The sequence below is a fragment of the Monodelphis domestica genome, chromosome 4 (genome assembly GCF_027887165.1).
Source record: "Monodelphis domestica isolate mMonDom1 chromosome 4, mMonDom1.pri, whole genome shotgun sequence".
NCBI lineage: Eukaryota > Metazoa > Chordata > Mammalia > Didelphimorphia > Didelphidae > Monodelphis > Monodelphis domestica.
In genome coordinates, this window is record NC_077230.1 from 56590865 (window position 1) to 56618503 (window position 27639).

Sequence of the window (27639 nt, forward strand, 5' to 3'; positions counted from 1 at the left end):
TATTCCTTTTAGCACAATAGTATTCCATCACCAACATATACCACAATTTGCTCAGCCATTCCCCAATTGATGGGCATCCCCTTGTTTTCCAGTTTTTGGCCACCACAAAGAGTTCAGCTATGAATATTTTTGTACAAGTCTTTTTGTCCATTATCTCTTTGGGGTACAGACCCAGCAGTGCTATGGCTGGATCAAAGGGTAGATATTCTTTTGTTGCCCTTTGGGCATAGTTCCAAATTGCCCTCCAGAATGGTTGGATCAGTTCACAACTCCACCAGCAATGGATTAATGTCCCTACTTTGCCACATCCCCTCCAGCATTCATTACTTTCCTTTGCTATCATGTTAGCCAATCTGCTAGGTGTGAGGTGATACTTCAGAGTTGTTTTGATTTGCATCTCTCTGATTATAAGAGATGTAGAACACTTCTTCATGTGCTTATTAATAATTTTGATTTCTTTATCTGAGAATTGCCTATCCATGTCCCTTGCCCATTTATCAATTGGAGAATGGCTTGATTTTGTGTACAATTGATTTAGCTCTTTATAAATTTGAGTAATTAAACCTTTGTCAGAGGTTTCTATGAAGATATTTTTCCCAATTTGTTGTTTCCCTTCTGATTTTAGTTACATTGGTTTTGTTTGTACAAAAGCTTTTTAATTTGATGTCGTCAAAATTATTTATTTTACATTTTGTGATTCTTTCTATGTCTTGCTTGGTTTTAAAGCCTTTCCCCTCCCAAAGGTCTGACATGTATACTATTTTGTGTTTACCCAATTTACTTATGGTTTCCTTCTTTATGTTTAAGTCATTCACCCATTTTGAATTTATCTTGGTGTAGGGTGTGAGGTATTGATCTATTCCTAATCTCTCCCATACTGTCTTCCAATTTTCCCAGCAGTTTTTATCGAATAGTGGATTTTTGTCCCAAAAGCTGGGATCTTTGGGTTTATCACATACTGTCTTGCTGAGGTCGCTTTCCCCCAGTCTATTCCACTGATCTTCCTTTCTGTTTCTTAGCCAGTACCAAATTGTTTTGATGACTGCTGCTTTGTAATATAGTTTAAGGTCTGGGACTGCAAGGCCCCCATCATATGTGTTTTTTTTTTCATTATTTCCCTGGATATCCTTGATCTTTTGTTATTCCAAATGAATTTTGCTATGGTTTTTTCTAAATCGGTAAAGAAATATTTTGGGAGTTCAGTGGGTATGGCACTAAATAGATAAATAAGTTTGGGTAGGATGGTCATTTTTATTATATTGGCTCATCCTATCCATGAGCAGTTAATGTTTTTCCAACTGTTCAAGTCTAGTTTTAGTTGTGTGGAGAGTGTTTTGTAGTTGTGTTCATATAGTTCCTGTGTTTGTCTCGGGAGATAGATTCCTAGGTATTTTATTTTGTCTAAGGTGATTTTGAATGGGATTTCTCTTTCTAGTTTTTGCTGCTGAGCTGTGTTGGAGATATATAGAAAACCCATGATGATTTATGTGGGTTTATTTTGTATTTAGGGTGGGTCATTATAAAACCTGTCTCTTGAAGAATTTCATCAGGTGTGACTGGGGATCCATGCCTACAGGAGTCAGGAGCTCTAAGACTGTGTAAATAGTGATGCTGTTTGGTGGATTATTGTACCTGTGCCAACTTCCTATACTATCTTCCCATTTGAGGGGACATGCCCAACAAGTATCTCTCCCCCAAAGGGGACACCTAGAAATAGGCAGGAGGCAGATCTATTGGCTGGGCACAAGGCTATTGGTCCCAAACTATGATTCTACCTGAACAGTTAAATTTCTGCAAGGGGATAGATATGGCCTCAAGGTGTTCCTTATTATGCTTTTCATCATGATTATCACAAATAATTGAGTGAACCCCCTAATTTCCATTTCTTATTTATATTAAGTATAGTTTAGAGAGACCCCAAAATTATGTTCCTCCTCCAAGAGGTTTCTACGGGTATTTCCATTCAATTAAGTTATAGAATATAGTTGAAGCATATCCTCTGGTAGGTAATGTGCTTAAAAGACCTAAATTTCATTTCTACCATTATATCTGTGTGAATCAGGATTCTTAATTCTGTTCTCTATTAAATCCAAAGTAATAAAACTACTGGATTCCCAGTCCAGTGTTCTATCTACTACATCAACTAGCACCTTACCAACTTCAAATGGAAATAATGCCCCGAGGGGTGACATTAACACTGCAGGGGATCAGGAAAACCTTCTTGCAGTGTGTCACAGCACCCACATAAATTCATTTCCTACATGAGCCACAAGAGCGATTCAGGCAAACTCACACAACATCCACGTGGGTCGCACTTTTTCCCGCGGCAGTGTCCCTTTAAAACTGGAGGAAAAAAAAGAAAACATTGTCTTCTTTTCTGCAGTTTCGACAAAATTATTTTTTAACAAAATCAACCGTTAAAAAAATCCTCCTGGGATATTTAATGAATAATTGCGATAAAAAATCTCTTAAAATGTAATACTTTTCCTACGATTTATTTTCTTCTTCCTCCTCCCTGTGGTGATTCTTTTCCTTCAACATATACGTGGAAAGTGCTGACAGCTGTGATTCGACGAGGATGGGGAGGATAAAGGAAGGGGAGCCTACACTTGCGCAGTAGCGCCTTCTGGGAGGCGCTGGAGCGACTTTTGGCAGCTGCTGGTAAGTGCCGGATCCTTGTACCTCGTGTTTGCTACACTAGGGCAAGCGGCGGCGTCTAGGTTTAGAGAGCCCCGTGGAGGGAGAGACTGCGATTGCATCGGAAAGCATCCACTGTTGCGGCGTGCATTGCTTGGATCAGGAATGGCTGACGATCTGGGAGACGAGTGGTGGAAATCAGAAGGTGTGGGAGCCCACGGAGGCGGCGGCAGCGGCAGCGGCAGCAGCGCAGGTACCTACCCGTCTCTAGAGCCGCTCTCCTGGCTTCGCCCTGTCTTTTCTCTTGGGTTCTTCTCTCCACCCTTGCTTGGAAACTACAGACATCACGTGTATGGTCCAGCTGGCTCTTCCACGATTAGAATGTAAACCTCCTGAGGGCAGGGACTGTCTTTTGCCGCTTTTTGTGTCGTCTGTATTCTTGGCTCTTAGAGGACGCTTAATAAATGCGTATTGTTTGGATTGATTGAGTTCCCCAGTGTGAGGGTGCATTTATGACCAGTACTCTTTCGCTAGTGTTGACATTCAGAAAAAGGAAAACGGCAATCTATTGACTGGATTTGCTCCCTTTCCCTCACCCCCCCCCCCCCCCCCCCCGGGATCTCCTTTATGCCAATGATGCTCCTGGAACTAGAGTTGCTGTTTGTGTTCACAGATTATCCTTTATCCCAAAGTTGCTTGTGGAGTTTGGAAGATAAAATTTACAGTGCCGCTATATCAAGTAGGGGGCAGGTCCGTAAATAATCCATGCTATATAACCCTTACCTGCGAGCTAATCCACTACTTTTTGAGCATGGGTGGCGAATTTTTTCTTCTTCTTTGGACTGGAGAGCAAGTGGAATAAAAAGGAAAGTGGACTTGTAATTTGCACTAAAGTGGTGGATTCCTCCCCTCTCCCCCCTCCCCCCCCCAAACCCTTACCTTTCATCTTAGAGCCAATACTGTGTATTGACTCCAAGGTAGAAGAGCAGTAAGGACTAGGCAGTGGAGTTGTGATTTGCCCAGGGTCACTCAGCTATTAAGTGTCTGAGATCACATTTGAACCCAGGACCTCCCCTCCCCAAGGTCTGGCTCTCAGTCCACTGAGCCACCAAACTGTCATTCCTAAGGTTACTTCTTTGACCAGGTAACAAGTACACAATAAACAACTAAGTAAACAAAAATAGCTAACGGTGACAAGCATATCAGACTCAGTGCCTGCCTTTCTTTCAGTATAAGTGGTAGGATTATGGACTTGTAGTCAGGAAGAAAAGCTCAGATCTCACCTGAGGTATTTTCTAGCTTGTGAACTTCAACTTGACTCTCAAATTGAATTTTGTCAAAAATGAGGATAATCATAGCACTATTTAAAGGGATTGTTATTATTGTTCAGTCATGTTTGAGTTTTCTTGGCCCAATTTTGTGTTTTCTTGGGAAAGATTCTAGAAGTGGTTTGCCATTTCCTTCTCCAGCTCATTTGACAGATGAGGAAACTGAGACCAACAGCCATTCTGCTGCCCATTAATAATAATAATAGTATTTATTTGGCACTTTAAGGTTTGCAAAGAGCTTTACTTGGGTTTTCTGAATGCCATAATAGATATAAAGATTTTGCAAACCTTAAAGTGCCATGCAAATATTGGGTATTACCCAATGAACAGTCGTTTGTTCCTTAGTTTCTTCAGTTTTTAAGTGAGGGGTTTGGACTCAATGTCCTCCAACTCTGTTCTGAATCTATGACAGATGATCCTATGATTTGAAAGTAAGTTATGCAGAATATCATTTGAAAAAAATTCTATAATGGCAATTGCTGACACAGTACTTTACCAGACCAAGCTTCCTATACTATTTGACCCTCAGCCCTGAAAGGTGGGAGCTGCAAGTTTTATTATCCTTTATTTTCCTAAGAATAAGGAAACTGAAGCTATATTAAATAATTTGCCCACTGATATAACCTATATCAGACTGTTTACTCCTTGGGGAGGGGTAGAGGCTGAGAATCAGAATTGCAAAACATCAGGAAACAATTGTCAAAAATTGTTTCTATATGTGATTTAAAAAAAATCAATTAAAGAAAAAAAATTGGATGTGAAAAAAAGTTATGTCATTGCAGAGAGCTTTCAGATTTACAAAGTGCTCTCAGCCAAAACCCTGTTTTGGTGGCATGACAGGGTAGGAAAAAATCTCTGACTTTGGAGTCAGAAGACATGGATTCAAATCTTAGCTCTGATTGCTCTGACCTCTAGCAAATTACTTAACCTATCTGGGCCTTATTTTCCTAATCTTTAAAATAATATGTTAAAACTATATCAATCAGTTAGCATTTATTAAGCATGTTCTATGTGCCAGGCACTGTGCTAAGTAGGGGAGATAAATATATACAAAGCAACATGATATTTGCAAATATACAGCTGTACATAAATAGAGCTATATACAAACTAAGAAACAACAGAGAAAGGGTAAGCTACCCTTCTCAAGTGTCTTGGTGAATAGAAAGCCAGGCCTAGACATGAGAAGTCCTGAGTTCTAATTTGGCCTCAAATAAAACCCTTATCTCCCGTTGTAGAATCAATAGGCAGAAGAGTGGTAAGGGCTAGGCAATGGGAGTTAAGTGACTTGACCAAGGTCACCCATCTAGGAAGTGTCTGAGGCTAGATTTGAACCTATGACCTCCCATCTCTAAGCCTGGCTCTCAATCTACTGAGCTACCCAGCTGCCCCCAATAAATAAAATAATTAACCAATAAGAGGAATTAGATATGAGAGACTGGGGAAGGCTTCCTATAGAAGATGGGATTTTAGTTGAGACTTAAAGGAACCTGGGAGAGTTGTCTGTAGTCAGAGCAGAGGAGGGGGAAGCATTCCAATCAGGGTGGACAGCCAGAGAAAATTCCTGGAGTCAGGAGATAAACTGTTATTTACAGCCAGGAGGTCAGTATCAGGATAAATGAGGGTTATACTTTTTGGAGAATGGAAAGATAGGAGGGGGCTAGGTTATGAAGGACCTTGAATGTCAGACAAAGCATTTCATATTCATCCCTGGAGCTGTAGGATGCCACTTGGGGGGGGGGGGCGATCTACATGGTCCTTTGCTTTAGTTGACTGAATAGAGGATGGATTGGAGTAAGGAAAGATTCACCATCAGGCTCTTTCAGTAATCCAGGCTTGAGGTGATGAGGATATGCACTAGAGTGCTGCCATTGTCATGCAGAAAAAAAAATATTAGAGAGATGTTGCAAAAGTGAAATCCATAGGCTTTGGCAGGAGATTAGATGGGGTTGGGGGTGGGGTATTGAGAGATAGTGACCGGGCTGTGAGCCTGAGGGACTAGAAGATAGTTGGTGCCTTTTGCAGTAATAGAGAAGGAGAGGGAGACAGGGAGCAAGATAATGAGTTTTGTTTTGATTGTAAAATATCTGAAAGGCAGTTGCAGGTGCAAAGAGATTGGACAGGATCTGAGAATCATAGACATAGAGAGAGTAATTAAAACCCTGGGGACTAATGAAGTCACCAAGGAAGGTGGTTTAGAGGAAGAGAAGACCCAGGACAAACGCTTGAGGGACACCTGCAACTATATATCAGAAGCTGCGGAGAAATGGAAGGGATGAGGTCTGAAAGTCTTGGATTTGGCCTTTGAGTTCCCATCCTGGCTCTGGATCAATAAATAATCTTTTAATATATCATGTGTTACTCCAACTATGATGCCCATTTTTACAGATGTGGAAATTGAGTTGTAAGGCTTTTAAACAATTTGTACATAGAGACTTAATTTTTGTTAGAATTGGGTTTTGAACACAGGGATTTTTTGAGTCAGCAAGTTTTTATTAAGAGCTGACCATATGCTAGGTACTCTGCTTTAAGTACTGCTAAGTACTGCTAAGTACTAAGGAGAACAAAATAGAAGCAAAAGAAACAGTCTCTACGCCCAAAATGTTTACTTTCTAAAAAATGAGGGGAAAAAACCACATTAAAAGAAGGAAGAGAATTTCAGCCATGGAGGACAACCAGTGAGAATGCAGTCAGCAGATGGAGATTCATGTTTGGTAAGGTCAGAGTCATCAAATGTCTGATTGCATGGAGGGGATAAGGTTTAAAAAGATGGGAAAGATAGAAAGGGACCAGATTATGAAGAACTTTAACACTCAAACAGAAAATTTTTTATTTTATGTTGGAGGCAGTAATAAATACATTAAACAAAGTTATTTCTATTTTTTAAAATGGGCTTTATTCACAGTGATTTATATGGGCCTACGCAATGTTTTTCAGTAGAATATCTTATGTTGTAAAAATTATATGGTTTGGCCATGCAAATGGCCAAAATTGGACTGTATCAGAGATTTATATATGTTTCCTAAACTGTAATCAATGTTTTTCAGTAGAACACCTTGAGCTACAGAAAGTCTGTGGTTTGGCCACCCAAATGATTTGACAGCTGTTGCCTTTCTTTTTGTATAGTGCCAATGGAAGTCCTTGTTGCAAAATAAAACACCTAGTAAAGTTCTCTACTCTAACTGTATTTGGATTGTGATTAAAGTGGTACTTTGAAAGGAAAACTGTTTTTGTTGCCCCAGAGATTTGGGGCTTCTACTCTGTAAATGAAAATTAATTTCAGTAGTTGCAAGATATAATTGTCATCTGGGATCAATATATATCTTCTTATTGATACTGTTGAAAGATGCCTCATCTGTATTTTGTCTAGTTTCTTCCTAATATTAGGAAATTCTCAGAAGGCTAACTGTCTTCTTTAAATTACATTCCCTCAATTATCCCCAATCCTTCAGGAGGTAGAATTAACCGTGAACTACCTTGGGTCAATTTCTTTAAACCTGAACAACTTCAGTTACAAGTGAGAATATGCTATTTTTTAGTCTTATTCTGGAGTCTTGTTCTATAATATGCTGTTTATATTCTTTGAAATGTTGAATGACAATATGAAATGTCTGTTTACATTTAAATTTACATAGATTTTGATGTCAAATAGCAGAACTACAACAAATTTTACTTTCCAAAACATTCGCTGAGTATTCACTGCTTGCCTGATCCTGTGGTAGTTGCTTATAAATTAATTTGTGAAAAGATATTCTATTACCTTGGGGAATTTGTTTTCTTAGATACATATATTTGTTAATATGGCCACATACAATAAGTTCTTGGAACCAATAAAAATGTATACTTTTAACGATTAAAAGAGAAAAAGCAAAGCATGTTATTAATTTTTAAAAAAAAATTTCTTTATAATGGATTTTGGAAAGGATGAACTGAACTTTAAAGGAACTTTAAAGCATTTTTGAAAGCTTACCATCTATACATATCATCAGTAGTCCTTACTACTTATAAGTTTATAGTAAATTCTTTCATATAGTTCTTGATAAAAACATTTCTTGGTAATCTCTAAAAGCCTAAATTCAGAAATATTTCCATTATGTCTACTTTTCTAAATTAAAATCAAGTAAACAACCCAGTATATCAGCATGACTAAATGAGCTTTTAAAATCACTGCAAATCTTTTGAATGCTTTATTAAGTGTCCTGTTTTTTCTCCATAAAAACAGAATTTAAAATTTGTACACCTGTAATAGTAGACTTCAATCACCTGATATTTTGCCAACTTTCTTATCATTGACCACATTATTAAAGTGCTAATGAATAATATTTTTTTAAAGACTCTATACACCCTTCTAAGATTGTTAGTCCAGGCTAACACTGATTCAAAATATTTTTTAGTAGGATAGGATATTTTACAAGAAAAATAGGAAGTTGGAAATTCAGTAATTACATTGTTTTAAACTTAAGTCTAACCTGTCTGATAACAAAGCTTTTTAACACTATTCATTTCAAATATAACATTTCTATTAAAAGACAAACCTTTTATTTAAACAGTTTGAATAGTGATTTAAAAAAAATCACGATGCCATAATTATTGTTGTTCAGTCATGTACAACTCTTTATGACCCAATTTTGCGTTTTCTTGGTAAAGATTCTGGAGTGATTTGCCATTTCCTTCTCCAGCTCATTTTACAGATGAGGAAATTGAGGTAAACAGGGTTAAGTGACTTGGCCAGCATAACTTAGCTGTATGTCTTGAAGTTGGATTTGAACTCAGGTCTTCTGACTCAAGGCCTGACACTTTATCCACTGCATCATGTACATATTTCAAATTACTATTTATAAAACACTTTACATGACTTATTTAATTTGACCTCACAGTAATTCTGTGGGGGTATATCCTGCAAATACTCATTCCATTAAGGAAACCGAGACTCTGAAGTGAAGGGACTTAAGTCAAACAGCTGAAACTTGAACTCAGATCAGATTTTTAACTCTTTTCCATTACATGAGAGCTGTTGCCCCAAATAATCATGACCAGGTAAATTTAAGAGTAAATATAGACCAGTGTAAAAATAGTTGAGGTGTTTGTTATTCTTTTAATATTGGATTTATATTGATTCACTTTCATCTGCTGCTGCTTCCTGGTTGGTTTTTTTAATTGGACAGCTAAGTATAGATGAAACTTTTCCCCCTTTTTTTTTTAAATTTTCTACAGTGAAACTCACTTTATGTAGAAGCACAAGATCAGTTGTACTAAGGCGGTTGCTTTGTATTTCATTTGTATAGGTAAAATGGATCAAGTCCTATTTCAGTAAACTCCAAAGGGCTTTATAAGACAGGAAGTATAAAAGTCTTAGTGCAGTTTTAAGCTGTTAAACATTAAAACTGCAATTAAGACTTTTGGGCAATCTTACTTTTAAATTTTGTAGCAACCAGAATTGCTTGTAATAAGCGGGCCTTTTTTCTTTCTTTTCTTTCTTTCTTTTTTTTTTGCTGTTTAGAAACAATTTTATATTATAGTGGTTATTGCAATGGAATTTAACACAATTGGATTTAACCTTCATTTCCAGATGAAGGTAGACTCATGCTTCCTATTGGTGTAGCTGTTTACTTACCCAACAAATTGGTGTTTTCCTGCATAATTTTACTTATTTCTACATCAATTAGCTCATTCCTGTTACTTGTTCTTCATTTGATTTTTTTTTTCCTTTGTGAGCTTAACTACCAATGCATAGGAGAAAGATAAGAGATTTGATTTCATTAGTTTAGGGGACTCCTGGTATAGGAATTTTCTCTATCATCTAGGTGTAGCATCTTCTCTTACTTAATAGACAAGTCTTTGGGAATTGACTGAAATACATAGAGGGTAAATATCTTGTCTAGGGTAGCACAGCTAATAAGTATTAAGAGATTTGAACTCAAGAGATTTTAATTCTTGACTACAAGCCCAGGACTCTCTTTACCATATATTTTTCTTATAAACCTCATTATGAATGTGTTGAGAGTTTGAGGGGAAGGCTGATATGGGCCAGGAAATCCCAAATACAAAATACTCCCCTAAATAATATTTAATTAAAATTACAATAGGGTGTGCACTTCAATTTTAAACTTTCTCTTTAATTTTTTTCTATTCCTTTTTCTTACATATTATTTTAGATTTTATGTACTGTAACTAGACTCTCATCTCATTGGTGTATACCCAGTTGGCTTTTTATTAGTGACACTCAGGATTGTGTATTGCACAAAAAAATGTATTTTCCTCATCTTTATTTTGGTTGATGCCTTCCCTTAATATACTTTTTCATTAAATCTTATGTTTTGACCAGTTGACCAATTCCTCACTACCCAGTGAACCAATCACCTACTAGTTAGTTAATGGCACACATATTGAGGATTGCTTGATGGCTTGTGCTCCCTTTGGATTATCATTCTTATATTGTTTTTGGGAGTGGGACTTAAACCTATTTCATTTCACTGTTCGCTTACCACTCTTTTGTCCCTTAACCTAAGTTATTTTTTTCTCTCCCTTTTCTAGACTTTTAAACCATCTGACACCAAAACCACCATTTTTCTCTCTACCAAAAGACTGTCGACTTTGCTACATATTATCTCCTTTTACCTGCTTGACTGTTCTGCATAAAGCACTGGGGCCAAGGATATATTCCAAGTGGTAACTGAATCACAGGATTTAGAGATGGAAAGGATTTTAGATATTGTTTAATCTAACCCTTTCCTTTTACAGATAAGACACCTAGACCAAGAGGATTATCTTGCTCAAGGTCACACAGGTAGTAATAGCAGAGCCAAGATTGAAACTATGGTCCTCTGACTCTAAGCCTATTTATTAGTGCCTCACATGCATGTGGCTGATGAGAGACAAAAAGTAGTTCTAACATATATCAAGTAAGTCCACTGGAAAAATGAATCAGAGATATTTGCCCCATTCTCGTCTCCAGTACATGATGGGATTCACAGAGTAGGAAAGGAGGCCATGCACTCAAATCAGACCTTATCACGGTCCTCTCCACAACATCCACAACAAGCCATCATCCACTTTTCACTTGAAGATTTCAAGTGAAGAGGAACCTATTATTTCCTGTTATATGACTTGATCTGATTAATTTGAACAATGAATCCCTTGAGTATTCACATGTATCTGCATCTTTACTATTTGAAGTTTTAATTTTTAAATTAAATTAAATTTTTTTGTGGTGTCATTTGAATCTTATCCGACTCTTTATGACCCCATTTTTGGGTCTTCTTGGCAGAGATCCTGGAGTGGTTTGCTATTTCCTTCTCCAGCTCATTTTACAGATGAGGAAACTGAGACCAGTAGTTAAATGACTTGTCCAGGGTCCCACATGTAGTAAGTGTATGAAGCCAGATTTGAACTCATGAAAATGAGTCTTCCTCACCACCTAGCTGTCCCTATTTGAAGTTAGTTATATAGAATATGGTGATTGGCTCTAGCTCTATGGAAATAAAGTATGTGAATTCAAATAATGTGACTACTTTAGGGGATTCATCATTTATGCAAATTGAGGCTCAGCTGCAGCCCATTACATTTTTATATAGCTCTGATTGTTAGGAAGTTTTACTTTACATAGAGCTGAAACCTCCCTCTCTGCAAATTCCACACCTTGTTTCTAGGTCTTTTCTGTGGCCAAGAATAAGAAGTCCAAGCCCCATTTGACAGCTTTTCAAATATTTCTAAGTGATTAATCTTCCTTTTCTACCACCCCAGATCTTTTCTCTAAGCTAAACACTCCCAGTTTCTTCAACTGGATCCCTCAAAATGTATGTGTAGAGTTATTTCCACATTAAAGTGTAAGCTCTTTAAGGGCAGGGACTTTTAAAATGTTTTATATCCCTACTGCCCAGCAATTCCTAGCACGAAGTAAGTGCTTAACAAATGTTTATTGATGGTCTGTTATTTAGGGGGAAATAACCTTTTCCTCTCCCAAGTACAGAATCTTCTTACTACTTATTGGAAACTAGTTAATGTTCTTCCTTAGCAAAAGTTCTGCTCAGTAAAGATCTGTGGAAAGAGACAGTGTTTCTAGAGGTAGTTGAGTGAAGAAACTTAAGGCATATAACTTTGCAAGAACTATCCAGCAAATGGGGGAAATAGCTTTAGTAGTATTGCTAGGGTTCTTGTAAGCTATCAGATCTTGTACTTCATTCTGAAAATCTGATTTTACTTTTTTTTTCTATTCTGAACTAGGAGAGTATAACCTACGGATTTTCCATGGGCTGGATTCAAAGAAAGAAGAGGCTAAGAAGTTAGATGGATCTGTACCTTATTTCCCCCCACAATCTGTGAATGTTTTGAGTACTACTTTTAAAAACAAAAATAAAAACTTAAATATCCCTAGTCTTAGATACTATGTGATGCAAAGTCAATGCACTGTGTTTTGAGGCTGAATGCCCTCTCCCTCACCCCCCAATGAAATAGTTTCTTAGGTTCCTGCTCCATCATGCACCAAGATGTTGGCCCTTGGCCTTCTTGTCCAGAAGTGGTTACTGGAGTTTTCCAGGTCTTTCTGCTGGTGAATAAGACTTGTCATGGTGGCCACAGCAGCTTCGTTACCTTTTCCCTCCTACTTGAAGATATGTGTTAGATTTAACCATCTTTATGACATGCAGCTTTCCAAAATCAGAATGATGAACTGGTTTTTTGATGTGCCCTGGTGGTGGCTTAGTAGGAAGTTTCGTGATTACCATAGACTTCAATTTAGGAGTCCGTGTTGGAACTGTCTGCTGGTACACCTCCTTGATCTTGAAGTAAACAGAAGAAAAGGCAGTTAATAATTTAGTTGGTCAACATGGAGTGATTCTATGAATAGTCAGAACACTCCGATTTTCAGCCAGAAGGGTGGCTTCTTTCCTTCATTCAGGGCAAGGAGACCTGACATTAGATATGGGCAATTGGGAACAGGTTGAAGAGTGGGAAGTTTGACTTAAGTTTGAGAAAGAAAAGGGCTATTTTTTTTTAATAGACAACTAGGGGGCAACTGGGTGACTCAGTGGATTAAGAGCCAGTCCTAGAAATGGGAGATCCTACATTCAAATCTGGCCTTGAACACTTCCTAGCTATGTGACCCTGGGCAAGTCACTCAATATCCGTTGCCTAGCCCTTACTATTTTTCTGCCTTAGAACCAACACACACAGTACTGATTCTAAGATGGAAGGTAAGGGGTTTAAAAAAATAAAAAATAAAATAGGCAACTAGATGGTATATCAAATAGAACATTAGATTTGGAATCCATGAGATATGAGTTCAAATGTAGCCTCAAACACTTAGTAGCTGTGTGACCTTGCTTGGACAAGTGATACTCTCTATCTGACTATTTCCTCATCTATAAAATTGGGATAACAACACCTGTCTCCCATAGATGTTCTGGAGATACAATGAAAGATTTGTAAAGCATTTTGCAAAATGTAAAATTCTGTAAAAATACTAGTTGTTGTTACTATCTTTCTCTCGCCTAATAAAAAAACTTGACTATCTTAGAATGATAATATATATAGCAAGTCTCAACATATTTCCTTTAGTCATGAGAAGCAAACCTTGAGCTCTCATATTTTTTTGTAACCACATAGATTTAATAAATAACATATTAAAAAGTGCTTTCTCATGGTCAAATGTGTTTGGGTCCATTTTTTCCCCCTAGATTTGTAGCTAAAGTGATAGAAGGAATAGATGTTGTCAGGGTCTGAATTCCAGACTAGGCTAACCTCAGCTGGTCCTTCTCTGTGTAGCCTTTCTTTTTTTTACTAATCTCATTGGTTCCATATCTCATTCCTCTTGTTCAACACTGAATTTTCTTTTGTCTGAAGCCTCAAACCTACATTTCTTTCCCTCATGTGCAGAACAGATAATAATAACTCCTCCTTTGCTGAGGTCAAGGACACCTTTTGTCCTGTGCTTAGAACATATAAACTCTTCCCTGTTGTTTCTAACTCCTTTCCTCTCTCACTCTGAGACTACCTGAGAAACTAGCTTACAAACCAGTGCCTTTACTTTGAGACCCCCATTTGTTCCCCTAATCTTGCAACTTGACTTGAGTCTCTGTCACTGACCTATTACTAGTTCATTGGCCAAAGTTGTGATAAAAATCTATGGGGTAGAAATCTCCCACTGTTCCTAGAAATACCATCTTTCAAGTGGTTGTTGAAGCATATTAGACCTCTAATTGTATGATATATCCTACTGCCATAAAGGATTTTACTTTGATGTTTTTTCCTCATTTTTCATATTATTAAGGTTCTCTGCTAGAATAACATTCTTTTCTATAAAAATTAATGTTTTAACACATAATTTATTAATACTACTAATATTAACACTTAATAATGACATGTTACGATCATTAAATATTTGACCTCTGAGGGCCCTTTCAATTTTAAACCTTATCCTAGGCGACAGCAGTTCTCAGGACTGACCCTTCGGGCATTCTGAGATCCTTTCAGGGAGTCTTCCAGGTCAAAATTATTTTCCTAATAATACTAAGATATTATTTGTCTATTCAAATATTCTTATTTCCAACTAAGTATCAGAGAGGTCGAATTTTCTTCATACGTTTTAACTCAAACAACATCTTGCAATGGTTTAAATGCAGAAACTAGTATAAAACCCACCAGCTTTCTAGTAAGACAGACATCAGAGGATTACAGAAATATAAAACAAGGTCAATTTTCTCACTAATTTTTTTGTTTTGGAAAATATCTTTTTGTAAAAATGTTATCCATATTAATCAGTAATTAACATCATTGATATTTTAATGAATTAATACATATTTTAGGAAATATTCATTTTAATTTCAAATGCAGTAAATATTGATAACTAGAATCCACTTAAACAAAAGCTTTTTGGGGTCCTCAATGATTATTAATAGTGGAAAAAGGGTTCTGAGGCCAAAAAGTTCGAGAAATATTACTATAAAACATCTCTTAGCCTTCTTTAAAAGAGCCACAAAGTGTAATAATAACAATATGGCTTGTATTTATACTGTGCTTAAAGGTTTGAAGAATGTTTTGTGTACATTATCTTAACTCATAAGCCCTGCATTTCTTAATTTTTTTAAAAGAATATTCCTTTGAATACTTGTAAGCTCTCCTGAGGCAAGGACTGTGGCATTTACGGTTTTTTTTTAATTAGCCATACCCTGCTAAATAATATGACAGACATTCAGTTAATTCTAGTTGGTTTATATTCCCTGTTGGCAGCAACTTAATGGGGAACAAGTGCTCTGGATTTCACTACAAAGTTTCTACCTCTAGATGGCAGCAAAGGATAGCTCTTTGTTTTGGAATTGCAAAAGCAAATCCATACTTAACTTGCCCATTGAATTGTAGAACTGGAAGGGGCCTTTAATGGTCTTCTACTCCCAACAGCTTATTATAAAGATGGAGAAACAGAGAAGCTCAAGAACTTGCCTACAGGACATAATTAGTGTCAGAGTCAAAACTCAATTCCTTATCTTCTGGCTCACATTTTAAATTGGGATTATTGCTCTTTTCAGAGTTTTAAAAAAGTTTCAAACTAAATATAGAGCTAAAAAATTATATATCTCTTAGAAGAATTCCATGTCAAAATAGCTATGGTAGAAATGTATACAAATTTAAAGAGTAAATGCAAGAAGAAGACTAGGCTTTGTAATAAAAAGGTGGGTTTGTTTTTTTTTTCTTGCGGAGACTACAAAACAACTACCTGACAGAGGTCCTAGGTTCCATCAGTATGCATCTAACCTGGAAGAGATTAAAGAGTCTGGGGAACCTCATAGGTGGAAAAAATGAAATAAGTGTATTGAGCTCACTTTAACATTATATTTGGAGAGCGTGTCTATTTATAAGTAGCTGAAATATACAGATTGCAAGGAGTGGAAAAAATTTTTTCTTTAGGAATGCTTATTCATTGGAAATGTTAAAGTGTTAGCAGGTCAGAATCGCCTCACCTCAAGATTGTAAGGGACCACAGAAGTTGTTATTTGGTATAATTTATATATGAATAAGAATCTTCTCTATAATAATCTCAGTAGATGTTCATCTGGTCTCTATTTGAAGTGATAGGAACCTATTGCTTCCTGAGGAATGCCATTCCACTTTTGAATAGCTCTAAGTTTTGTTAAGATGGTTATTTTTTATATTTTAATTTTTGAAAACCCTTACCTTCCATTATTGGTTCTAAGTCAGAAAATAAGAGCTGGGCAATTGGGATTAAGTGACTTGCCCAGAGTCACATAGCTAGAAAAATTCTGGAGTCAGATTTGAACCCAGGAGCACCTGTCTGTACACCTGTCTCTCTGTCTACTGAGACACCTAGATGTCCTGTTAAGAAAGTTATTTGAGGTAGCTAGAGGACACAGAAATGCTGGACCTGACCTTGGAAAGATCTGGATCCAAATCCTATTTATACATTTAGTAGCTCTATGATGGATGATGGTCAAGTTATTTAACCTCTCTCAGCCTCAGTTACCTCATTTGTAAAATGTATATAGTAATCTCCTACCTCTAAAGGTTGTTGTAAGAATGAGATACTATTTGGGAAGTGCTCTGCAGAACTTAAATATAAATACTTGCTATTAATTTTAGTTAAGGTTTAATCTGTTTCTTCAACTTCCATCAACTGACCTCACTAGTGCCAAGCAGTTCAAATCTAATCTTTCTTCAAATACTTGAAGATAATTATGTCCCTCATTAGTCTTTTTTTTTTTTCTGGGCTAAGTATCCCCAGTTTCTTTAGCTCATTGTAGTTTGGCATGGTCTTCTCAACATTTTGTTTGCCTTTTTAGGGGGCCTATCCTCATTGGTCAATTTGTCAACCCTTTCTAAAATGTGGAACCCATTCACTTGAGATATATAGTGATAAAGAGATTGTGAAAGCCATTCCAGATCCCCTCCAGCATTTGTCATTTTGCCCCAAAAGCAATTTATACTGGGGGAAAAAATAATAAGCTTGTAAAAATAATATCCAGTTAACATCAGTATTCTAAGAGTTATATAAATTTAATTATGAAATGAAATTTTATTGAGTCTTATGTGTCTGTTATACACTGTCTAATCTTGTGCTAATTTGTGGAACCAGAAGTCATATTGTTTAACCCTCTCAGTTTATGAATGAACTGAGAGGATCCCAGAAGGGATAAGTAAATGATTTGCCCTTATAGGTAGGAATTGATGAAGCCTAGGAGTTATGGAGCTGGAGTAAAAATATTTGCTTCCTCTGAATGAAATTTAATCTTCAAAGTGCTTTGAAATTTTGGTAGCAACATGGTGAACTTTTGTAGAGAAAACAGTATTCTTTGAAAATCTCTGCCTTGTTGGATTGATGCTAAAGGATTTCCCGAGGATATAGTATTAGCTGTACAATTTTTAAGTAGAATGAGGCCCTGAAAGGCCCTGTCATCTTAGTTTTTAATGGAATCAAAAAACTTAGAACAGTAAAAAAAAAAATGTATTAGCTCATCTAGTTCAACCTCCTCATTTCACAGAGGAATTAACTAAGGCCAGAGAAGTTAAATATAATTTTTTTCCCCAAGGTCACTATGTTAGTAGCAGAAAGAACTGGTTTCTCCATCCAAATCAATTGTTCTTTGACCTTCACCATAGTGGAAAAGGTGTTCTAAGCTCCGACTTCTTTCAGTGACTTTGCCATGGAATATCTGGGTCAATACATTGTGTTTATTGAAACTTATTTTCCATATTTTTGTTTTTGTTTAAAATGCCCAATTGGAAACAAGATTCATGAGTCCCTATCTGACTCTAGCTTGTTCAGAGTTTTCCTTTTCCCTAACCTACTACTTGTTAATCATATATGTGCATTGTCTTTACTCATGATACTTTCTATGTTTGGGATACTTCCTTCCCTTTTCGTCTTCCATCTGTTGAAATGTACCTCCTTTCATTAGCCTTCTCTGAAGACTTTTGGAGAATCTACCTTGGATCTCAGTGTAGCAATATTTATGTTGTATTCTAGTTATAACTGTCTAACTAGACTATAAGCTACTCATGTTCAAGAATTGTATCTTATCTCAACTCCCCATATACTGTAGCACTTGACACTATGCTTTATACATAATGAACATTAATATTTTTAATTGAATAGGTAATATAAAGAGGAAGTCCTGAAATGGAGGGGAGAATCCTCAAAATACTGTCTTTTCTTCTCTTTTTGTCTCATGCTACCAACTAGAAAATCATTGCTATTAGGTTGTTGGTATGGGGAGAAAAAAAGTCAAATGGTAGTATGAGGTGCCAAACAACCTGAAGGAATTAGACTGTTTTTGTACACTTCTTTCTCTTTTTATTCAATTTAGCCTTCCTTTTTAGGATAAGCCTTTGTCAGCCGGAATCTGACCCTTTTGCAAGGAAAGGAACTCTTTGAAAGGAATCTTTCCCATTTAAAATAATATATCTAATGTTAACTAGTTGGAAGACCCATGAGGTAATTAGATCATATCCATTAACCTTCTGAAAAGAACATTTGGTTTTAAATAGATTCCCACTGTTCCTGAGTGTTATGATTTGTATTCAAGGGCGGTCCAATTTTGAGGTGAAGATTATAGTAATTTGGTCTTTTTAGATTATGATGTAATATGCCTTTGTGGTTTCTGGGCCTTTGACTGGAAAGGGAAATGTACTAATCTGCCTCCCTTCTCACCCCAGTTACTCCTCATTTCTATTTCTACAGTGATTAAGCCATGGGCAGAGGACAATAGGAGAGTAAACGCTGGCTCTAATTAGTCTACTCTCTGCTCTATCCATTCATTTCCTTCCTAATCTTTTTTTTTTAACATCAGAAATGTATAATTGTCCATAGAACCATTTAGTTAAAATATACTAATCTTAGATGACTTGGAAATCTTATTTGCTTTTTATTTCCTTATGTCCTTTAGATTCCTAAACTTATTTCCCTATTCTCTTAACTTCAGATTTTTTAGTTTAGATAGCCATGGGAATGGCTTCATTTAAGAACCTGTCCCCTCTGGGCTTAGGCCAGAAGTAGGACACCAGGCAAGGGGACATCTTTCACACTGGTGAAGTTTTCCTGAAGCTTGTTTTGGTTTCCAGGATAGATTGTCCCTTTCTATGTGTTCTTTTCTTCTCCTAATCCATGCATCCTTAACTCAGGAAACAAGAAGGCTGCATTTATGCAGGCCCCTGCTCCAGTGCTCATGAATCTCTGCAAGGCCTGGCTCTTTTAAAATTATTAGAACTGTGACAAATTTACCTCATACAAGTGCATCTGACTCAAGGAGAGACTCTAGGGCAGTGATGGGCAACCTTTTGAGCTTGGTGTGTCAAAATTTACCAAAAAGCTGAGCATAACTCGGGTGGTGTGTCACTTCAAGAGAAAAAGCCCTTCTTGGCATGTGGCCCCATACTTCTCACCCATGCCATTGAAAATGGCTATGCATATCAGTGCTGACACATGTCAGGTTCACCATCATGGCTCTAGAGGTTATTATTTTCTTTTTTATTTGCCCAGCCATAAGAATGCTGTAGGGATGGCTTGAGAGAGTCCATCTGTAGCCACGCTGTAGGGATTTTGCTGTGTATTGCAGCAGATGCAAAAATATTCCTATGGTAAGCCTGACATCTTTACCATTATGTCTGGGCAATATAGTCATTATATAAACTTTCATTCTCTAGAGAGCTTAGGAGGGGGATGTAGGAAGAATGGAGTAGTTCCTGAAATCCAAGTTTCTCTCCTTATTTGGAGTCTGTTACTATCAGAGAATTGCTGGGTTTGACTTAGAATTATTATTTAATCTGTTATTCTCCCAGTATTCTTTGCTTTCTGGAGATATCTAAAAATCATTGAATGGGGAGGTTTCCTTGAAACAGGTAACATTTCCTGCAGAATAGCTTGTGAAACAGATCTTACTGCAGATAGTTTTAAGTAAGACTAGACTATTGTGTTGATACACATTTTCCAGAGCTTGCTCTGGTAGGCAAGATGCCATATCCACATCCTTATGGGAAATGCCAGGCCTTTGGATGGATATTATAGTATGAAATTCATTGTGATATGAAGCTATTTACAAGCTCACTTTAGTTTATATTGTTAACATTTTCCCCAGTTGAGATACCACTTAGAGTTGTATCATTGGATAAATGAACTGGTTAAAATCTAAATTCAGACATTAAGGATCCCTTTTGAAGGCAAAGATACTTTTTTTGGAGGAAAAAATTTATAACCTACAACTGTTGGAGAACAATATTACTGGGAGTTGCCTTAACAAAAGTGGTAATGTTGATATACCTTTTCAATATGTATTGATTCATAATATTGGGGAATAGATAGCCAATAACTAGTGTCATTCCAGATAGCCGACCCTTTGAAATGAACATTTTCTTGTGGGAGAATTTAATCTCCATTCTTTTGACCAGGATTGGTGGAATTTTAAATCTGTACGATTGTAGGTATGTATGTATATGTGTAATGTGTATTCTAGCTCCTGAATTTGGTTATTCAAACACTGACCTTTGAGCTGAATCATGAAGGAAGTCAGGGAGTTTAAAAGAGTTTGAAAAGTTAATGGATAGAATATTCTAGGCATGGAATGCAAAGACTGGGAGGTGGAAGATGAAATTGCAAAGAGGTCTATGTAGTTCCATCAGAGTTCATGGAAATAGAGTAAGGAAAATTAACAAGTAGGAAGGAACCAAGTTGTATAGAATGTTAAATGCTAACAGAAGATTTTATATTTGATCTAGGGGATAAGATGGAGCCACTGGAACTTACTGAACAAGAAGGCTATGTGGTCAATGGTAGCTGAGTGGAGGATGAATTGGGGAAAGGAGAGAGATGAGTTAGGAAGACCACTTAGGTTTGGGGTCTTTACTTAAGATCCAGGAACATTTTAGTAGTTGCATATCAATATAATTGGTTCCCTTTGTCATCCTATGTGTATGGTGTTTTGGACTTAAAAACATTCTGATAAAGGATCCATAGATTTCAATAGATTACCAAAGTGGTTCATAGTACCAAAAAAAGGTTAGGGATCCCCAACTTTAGATTTCTTCTCTGATGTTTCAATTGTGCCTGACTCTTTTTGGACCTATTTGGCATTTTCTTGGCAAAAGTCCTGGAGTGCTTGCCATTTTCCTCTCCAACTCATTTTACAGATGAGGAAATTGAGGTAGACATTGTTGAAGTGACTTGCCCTGACACACCCAACTGGTAAATTCTGCCACCAAATTCTTGTCCTCCTAATTCCAGGTCCAAGGCTCTATCCACACTGTGCCACCTAGCTGATCAATCTTTTCAAACACTAAGATATTGGAAATGAGCAGCTATTGTATAGCAGCAGTTTCTCTACTCTCTTCTGTAAAGAATGTGTATTACAAATGAATTAACATTTTATTAGAGAACTATAGAATCGTATAACTGGAAGGGATCTCTGATAAAGTAGCCGCCTAATAGTTGTACCAACTATAGAGTTAGCCTAGCTATAATCCCGCTCTTTACTGGAAGCCTTTCTACATCCCCATTAATTCTAGTGCCTTTCGTTGATTATTTCCAGTTTATACTATTTATAGCTCAATTGTATGTCATTGTTTATGTGTTGTTTGCCCCTTTAGATTGTGAGCTCCTTTGGTGCAAGGGGCTATCTTCTGCCTTTCAGTGAGTCCCTAACAGTGCCTGACATAGTATCCACTTAATGAATCTTTATCAACTGACTGACCTGGAGACTCACAGTTTAGGAAGGGCAAGGTTGTATAAAAAATGAGAGACATCTATACAAAAGGGAAAAAATAGAAAGTAAAGAGGAGATATGTTCTTATGTCTCTGCAATCGTATGGCTGCTTTACTATATCGTGTTACCTGAACGTGAATATAAATACGGTAGGAGAACTTAAACAAAACAAACAAACAAAAAAAAAACCACGCTTTAAAAAGTCTCTTAGTCTGAAAAGAATAATAAAATGGGGACATTTGGGTTGAGAGAAAAACTCAAAATAAAAAATCCACTTCAATCTTCCAAAGAATTGCCTTAAAAGGATCCCAAAATCTTCAACAGTTTGTGATTCAAAAAATAGTTTTGAAAAAAGGAATATTATATATAATGGCAAAGTTCAGGTCAGAGTGATATTTTATAATATCCACTTATCCAATGACCTGATGGAGTAATTGATGAGACATTCCTTAAACAACGCCATGAATTCTGAACTATAGTATTATCAAATTATAAAACACTTACAGATATTTATTCATTTAGTTCGTTGAACTCTCTCTGAGCATTTCTAACCCTATAATTTTGACTTTTGCTAGGATGCCTGGTGCAATGCAGCTACAGGCTCTGAGTTTTTCCATTCTTGACTTAATTTGAAAAAATGGAAAGAGTCCTGCAGAGGGGGGGAGGAACTTGAGGTTTATTTAAATTAAAGTGTCTTTCCATATATATTGAGTGTTTTTTTTTAACCATTTCTATCACAGATTCACTTCAGTAAGCAAAGGTGAGAGCCAAACCCATTTTTCTTTCTTTTCCTTTGAAGCTAATTTGCCACGTACTTTATAATTATATCCTAAAATGTTCCCAAGAAACACAAGAATCAAAGGATCAAAATCATGAAAATTTCAAACTGAAAAGGACCTTAGAGGGTTTTTAGTCCCAGCAGGCCTAAGGACCTGAGTTGTCATAGGGAATTAATTTGAAGAAATTTGGCTGAAGTGGGTGGATTTTTTCCCCTGTAGGGTTGGAGAGGAGGGTGAGTTGGGGATGAGAAGTTCATTAAGAATGAGAGCTTTGGGGGCAGCTGAGTCGCTCAGTGGATTGAGAGTCAGGCCCAGAGATGGGAGGTCCTGGGTTCAAATATGGCCTCAGCTGTGTGACCCTGGGCAAATCACTTAACCCCCATTGCCTAGCCCTTACCACTCTTCTGCCTTGGAACCAATACACAGTATTGATTCTATGACAGAAGGTAAGGGTAAAAAAAAGAGAGAGACCTTCCAGGCATCATCTGCACTTCAATGAAATAATAAGCATTTAAGGAGACCTTTTTGCTGCAAAGACTTCTAGAGGTCCTTGGATTCTAGTTAAAGGAGAACCTTTCAGGAGATTCTGTTTCCTACTGAGCAAAAAAAGAGTGGAATAGTCAATGTCTAATTCTTGAGGTAAGTAGGTAGGTGGTGCAGTGTATAGAGCACTGAACCTGTAGTCAGGAAGATTCATCTTCCTCAAATCAAATCTGACCTCAAACACTCTTGGTGTGTGCCTCAGGGCCAGTCATTTAAACCTGTTTGCCTCAGTTACCTCATCTGTAAAATGAGCTGAAGAAGGAAATGACAAAGCACTCCAGTTTCTTTGCCTAGAAAATCCCACAAGGAGTCATTGGATATAAATTCTGTCTGGCAGACCAAAACTATGCACATCACACCTGGCATTTGTCGGGCATCATGTGTGGCAGACCATGAAACCTGTTATGGGTGCCATATGTCGGGTGTTATGGGTGCCATATGTCGGGTGTCATGTGCTCCTAAAATGTTTTTCTCTTTATATTTTCCTTATGCTTGCAAAAATAGTTTTGCGAAGTGACTTTTATGTAGGAAAAAAAACCTTAAAGTTTGGGGAGAAGGATTTGTGTGTGTGATAATTCAGTGAACTTTCTGTCCAAACAGTTTTAAGGAGTTAATGAAATATTGATACAATTTAAAACAAACTTGAGGAGTATAAAGAAGTAGTAAACTATAAAATAACCAATGAAGGAGAAAGGGGGCAAGAGTCTTCTTGACAAATCTCAGAGCAACATTTAATGTGAATACAGGAGAGACTAGATAAAGAAAGAATTGAGAGGGACAACTAAGTGGCTCAGTGGATTGAGAGGCAAGCCCAGAGATGGGAGGTCTTGGGTTCAAGTGTGGCCTCAGACACTTCCTAGCTGTATGACCCTGGGCAAGTCGCTTAATTCCCATTGCCTAGCCCTTACTGCTCTTTCGCCTTGGAACCAATATTGACTTCAAGAAGGAAGGTAAGGGTTTTTAAAAAAGAAAAGAATTGAGACAGGAGTGTTATACCATGAAACATAGAGTTGAAATATGTTTTAAAATGTAAACTGTTTGATTTAGATCAGGAATTCTTAACTTTTTGTCAACCTTTGGCAGTCAAAGACAATCCACAGGCAGTCTGGACCCTTTCCTTGAATAATGTTTCTAGATGTATAATATGAAATATATAATGACAAAGGAAACCAATTATAGTGAAATATAGCTACTAAAATGAATATAAAATTCAAGGACCTCGGGTTAAACACCTTTGATTTAAATAATGCTTAAAGTTAATAAACATTCTTTACTTCCTTATTTAGGATTGTGATTCTTCCCTTAAACTAATAGAAGTAGGGCCATATCTAGACCATAACAAGAAAGACAAGCAGCAATTGATGGTGTTTTTCAAGACATTCTGGTGACTTGTTTTCTTGAGAAACATTGACGACTTTTCATTCACATTACTTCCTGCCTCTTTCTATGGCTCTAGGAAAAGCTGATATAGACTTGGGTAACAAAATTTGTTGGTTAGGATGTAGTCTTTGTTTAATAGCACATGGTTTGTTTTTAGTGCACACTAAAACACTTAGGAATATGATAAGTTCACGTAATGTTTTGCAATCCATCAACTACTTTATCCTGGAAAGAAAACTTTTTTTCTCCTACTACAAATTTTCATAGAATTTAGAAAGATTGCTACCACCCTATTATCACTCTTCTCTAAACTGCCTAAATATGATATGGCACCCAGAAAATTGAAAGATGCTTGTCACTTCAGATGGAAATCTGCCTTTTCAATCATCATCTTCATTTTCAGATGATTCAGTGCATGGGATAGCTAAGACAGGCATCTCCAGATTTCACCCTTCTAATTCCATGAGTATTCTTTATTTTTCCTTAGTGGGACTTTACCAGTTATAAGGTGTTTATCCTGGAAGTTCTGCTCAATGGACTTATTGCATTCTCTCAGGCAGCTCTATAGAAGTAGTCTAACCCAGTCACCATCTTGCCTTGGTAAAATTTCCTGCCCTTCAATGATGATGACATGGACACATCCTCCATGGGACCCCTCCCATCCCCCAAAATAGTGATAAATTTGCTCATCTCCTTTCTATTCTGAACTTGTGAAATGACTCACCACAGATTCGAGTGGGCAGTTTTTGGAACCCAGAAAAGCTAGCTGGCCTCTTGCAGTAGTCAAAACTTTGGTTTGGGCATCCTTGGCACCATTTTCTAACCAATTAAGTTAATAGCCACAAGGGATTGTAATAGCTTAGTTTCAGACTGTGAAGATGCAAATAATAACACTCTGTAGTGAACAGCAATATCAAGTTTGAATTTCTAATGTTGGAAAACAAGCACTAGACATCAGTGCTAATGCCTGTATAATGACCCTCTTATTTATAAAACTTTTAAACCTCAATGAACTATATGTGACCCTGAGCAAGTCATTTATAACTGCTCTTCTGTCTTAGAATTGATACTAAGATCAAAGATAAGGATTTTTAAAAAACATCTCTAAGAACTAAACTTGCATTTCTGTTAGTCACCAGGTTGCAAAGGTGTTTTTCCTGTTAGCAAAGCAGCATAAATGTTTTTTTTTTTAAAGGATAGATAATGAAGATTTCTTCCCTTTTAAAAATATCCATATACTGTCCCTTGGGTATTTCATTAGTCACATTTAATGGGGTCTTAGAAGCCATGAAGTTCAACTAATCTTTCTCAATTTACAGATGAGGAAACAAATTGTAAGAGTAATTCAGTATGAGTATTCAGTATCACTTTTAATGTTATACTGTGATTAGACCCAGATAGTTTTATATATCCTATATATATATATATATATATATATATATATATATATATATATTTTCAACTTTACCTTCTTTCTTAGAATAATAAAAGTATCAGTTCCAAGGCTAGGCACCTGGGATAAAGTTATTTGCCCAGGGTCACACAGGTAGGAAGTAGCTGAGGTCAGATTTGAACCCAAGACCTCTCCCATCTCCAGGCCTATCTATTCACTGAGCCACCTAGCTGTCCCTCATGGCCTATACTTTTACTGATTATTTTATAGGAAGATCAAGCTCTCCACCAGTTTAATAATTTACTCATTGACATGAACTTCCCTTTGTCTCTGCCATTTTCAAAGTCTCAAGAATGTTTTTTGAATGAAAAATGAATGATTTATAGAAAGCATTTCTCAAGTGCTTATTATGTGCAAACCATTTTGCTTTTTTTTTTGGTAAATGAAAAATAATAACTTAATCATTCTTTCAAGTTGTCTAACATTAGTCTATTTTTTTTTCTCATTTAGAGGGGAGTGTTTAACTTCAGTTTATTCAAATTTGGTGATATCCTTATTATAATTAGTGAATCTTTTATTAACTCTTGTCTAAATGAATGACAGCTAGGATGCACAGTGGATAGAGCCATGATCCAGGAATTAGAAAGACGAGTTCAGATTTGGCCCCAGATACTATTTCTGTGACTGTGGACAAATCACTTAACCCAGTTAGCCTCAGTTTCCTCATCAGTAAAATAAGATGGAGAAGAAAATGGCAAACCACACATGGGGTCATGAAATGTCAAACATGACTGAAACGACCAAACAGCAAATATGCACGAGTACTTCTGTCTATTCATGCTTCCGGGGCATGTTCTTACCTAGAGGTTGGGAATTGAGTTGTATCGTCAAAAATGGAAAATGTCAGTAGCTTATCTTTCTTTGGAGTTAGGATGGGTCAAAATGGCTATCATTACAGGCTTTGTGTGTTTGGAAGCAGAGTGAATTCATTTTAACTTTCGTTTACTATGTAATGAAATCATCAAAAATAGTTATCTATAAAGTCTGATCCATATAAAACAGGTTTGTCTATAAAAGGAGGTGGTTGGGTTAGATGTCCTATTAAAGTCTCTTTCAGCTCTAACTCTGAGTCTTTGTTCTCAGTTGGGTTATAGAGTGTTGGAGGTGGAGTGGGAGCAATTTTCCTTACCTGCCTGATCTTTCTCTTGTTTCATTCAAAACTCGGCTCAAGCACCACCTTTTACCTGAATCCTTTCCTGATTCCTTCAGCTACTTTCACCTTCCCTGAAGAAATTACTTTGTATTTTTTTTGTTCCTCTTTTTACATACCATATTCTTCTTCATTCTAGTGCCTTTCCTCTGTGGCTTCACTTCTAATTTCTCTTGTATGTAGCTTGTTCGTCCACAGTGATTGCGTGTTGTCTCCCTTGTTACATTGTGAGCTCCTTGTGTGCAGGGATTGCCTTTTACTTTCCTTTGTATCTTCAATGCTTAGAGCAGTGACTGGCACAAAGTGGCTGTTTAATAAAGTATCTCCTTATTTAGTTTCTGACTTCAGTGAATGTACATGTATCCCTTGATAGAATGTAAGCTACTTGTGAGGAAGGGTTGTTTTATTTTTTTGTTCATCCAGAGAGCCTAGCATAGTGGCCTGCACATAGTAGGTGCTTAATAAGTCCTCGCTGATTGATTTGATTCTGGGAATACTCCTGGTCTAGATGTTAGTATAATATCAAGGGAAATATATTACATAGTATTATACAACTGTTGACTACTGTGAAGCCCTTCCTAACTGGCCAGAACCCTGACTACTTCGTTTCTTAGCTCTGGGGTTCATTATGGCTCTAGTCCATGATGTCAGAGCAGCAAGAATTACCAGC

The 27639-nt window shown here is 36.8% G+C and overlaps 2 protein-coding genes across 8 annotated transcripts in view; one reads left to right on the forward strand and one right to left on the reverse strand.

Moving 5' to 3' along the window:
• The first annotated feature begins 2576 nt into the window (after positions 1-2576).
• Positions 2577-27639, forward strand: part of CMSS1 (cms1 ribosomal small subunit homolog) — a 430657-nt gene continuing 405594 nt past the window's right edge. Inside the window, exon 1 of the mRNA XM_007493586.3 lies at positions 2577-2890. Within this exon, the coding sequence (XP_007493648.2) occupies positions 2803-2890 (88 nt within the window). The 5' untranslated portion in view covers positions 2577-2802. The remainder of the gene's footprint in view (positions 2891-27639) is intronic.
• FILIP1L (filamin A interacting protein 1 like) overlaps positions 6300-27639 on the reverse strand; it is a 361936-nt gene continuing 340596 nt past the window's right edge. For all 7 annotated transcript variants that reach the window (XM_056793384.1, XM_056793385.1, XM_056793380.1 and 4 more), the window contains one exon: positions 6300-12739. In XM_056793384.1, the coding sequence (XP_056649362.1) occupies positions 12548-12739 (192 nt within the window). In that variant the 3' untranslated portion in view covers positions 6300-12547. The remainder of the gene's footprint in view (positions 12740-27639) is intronic.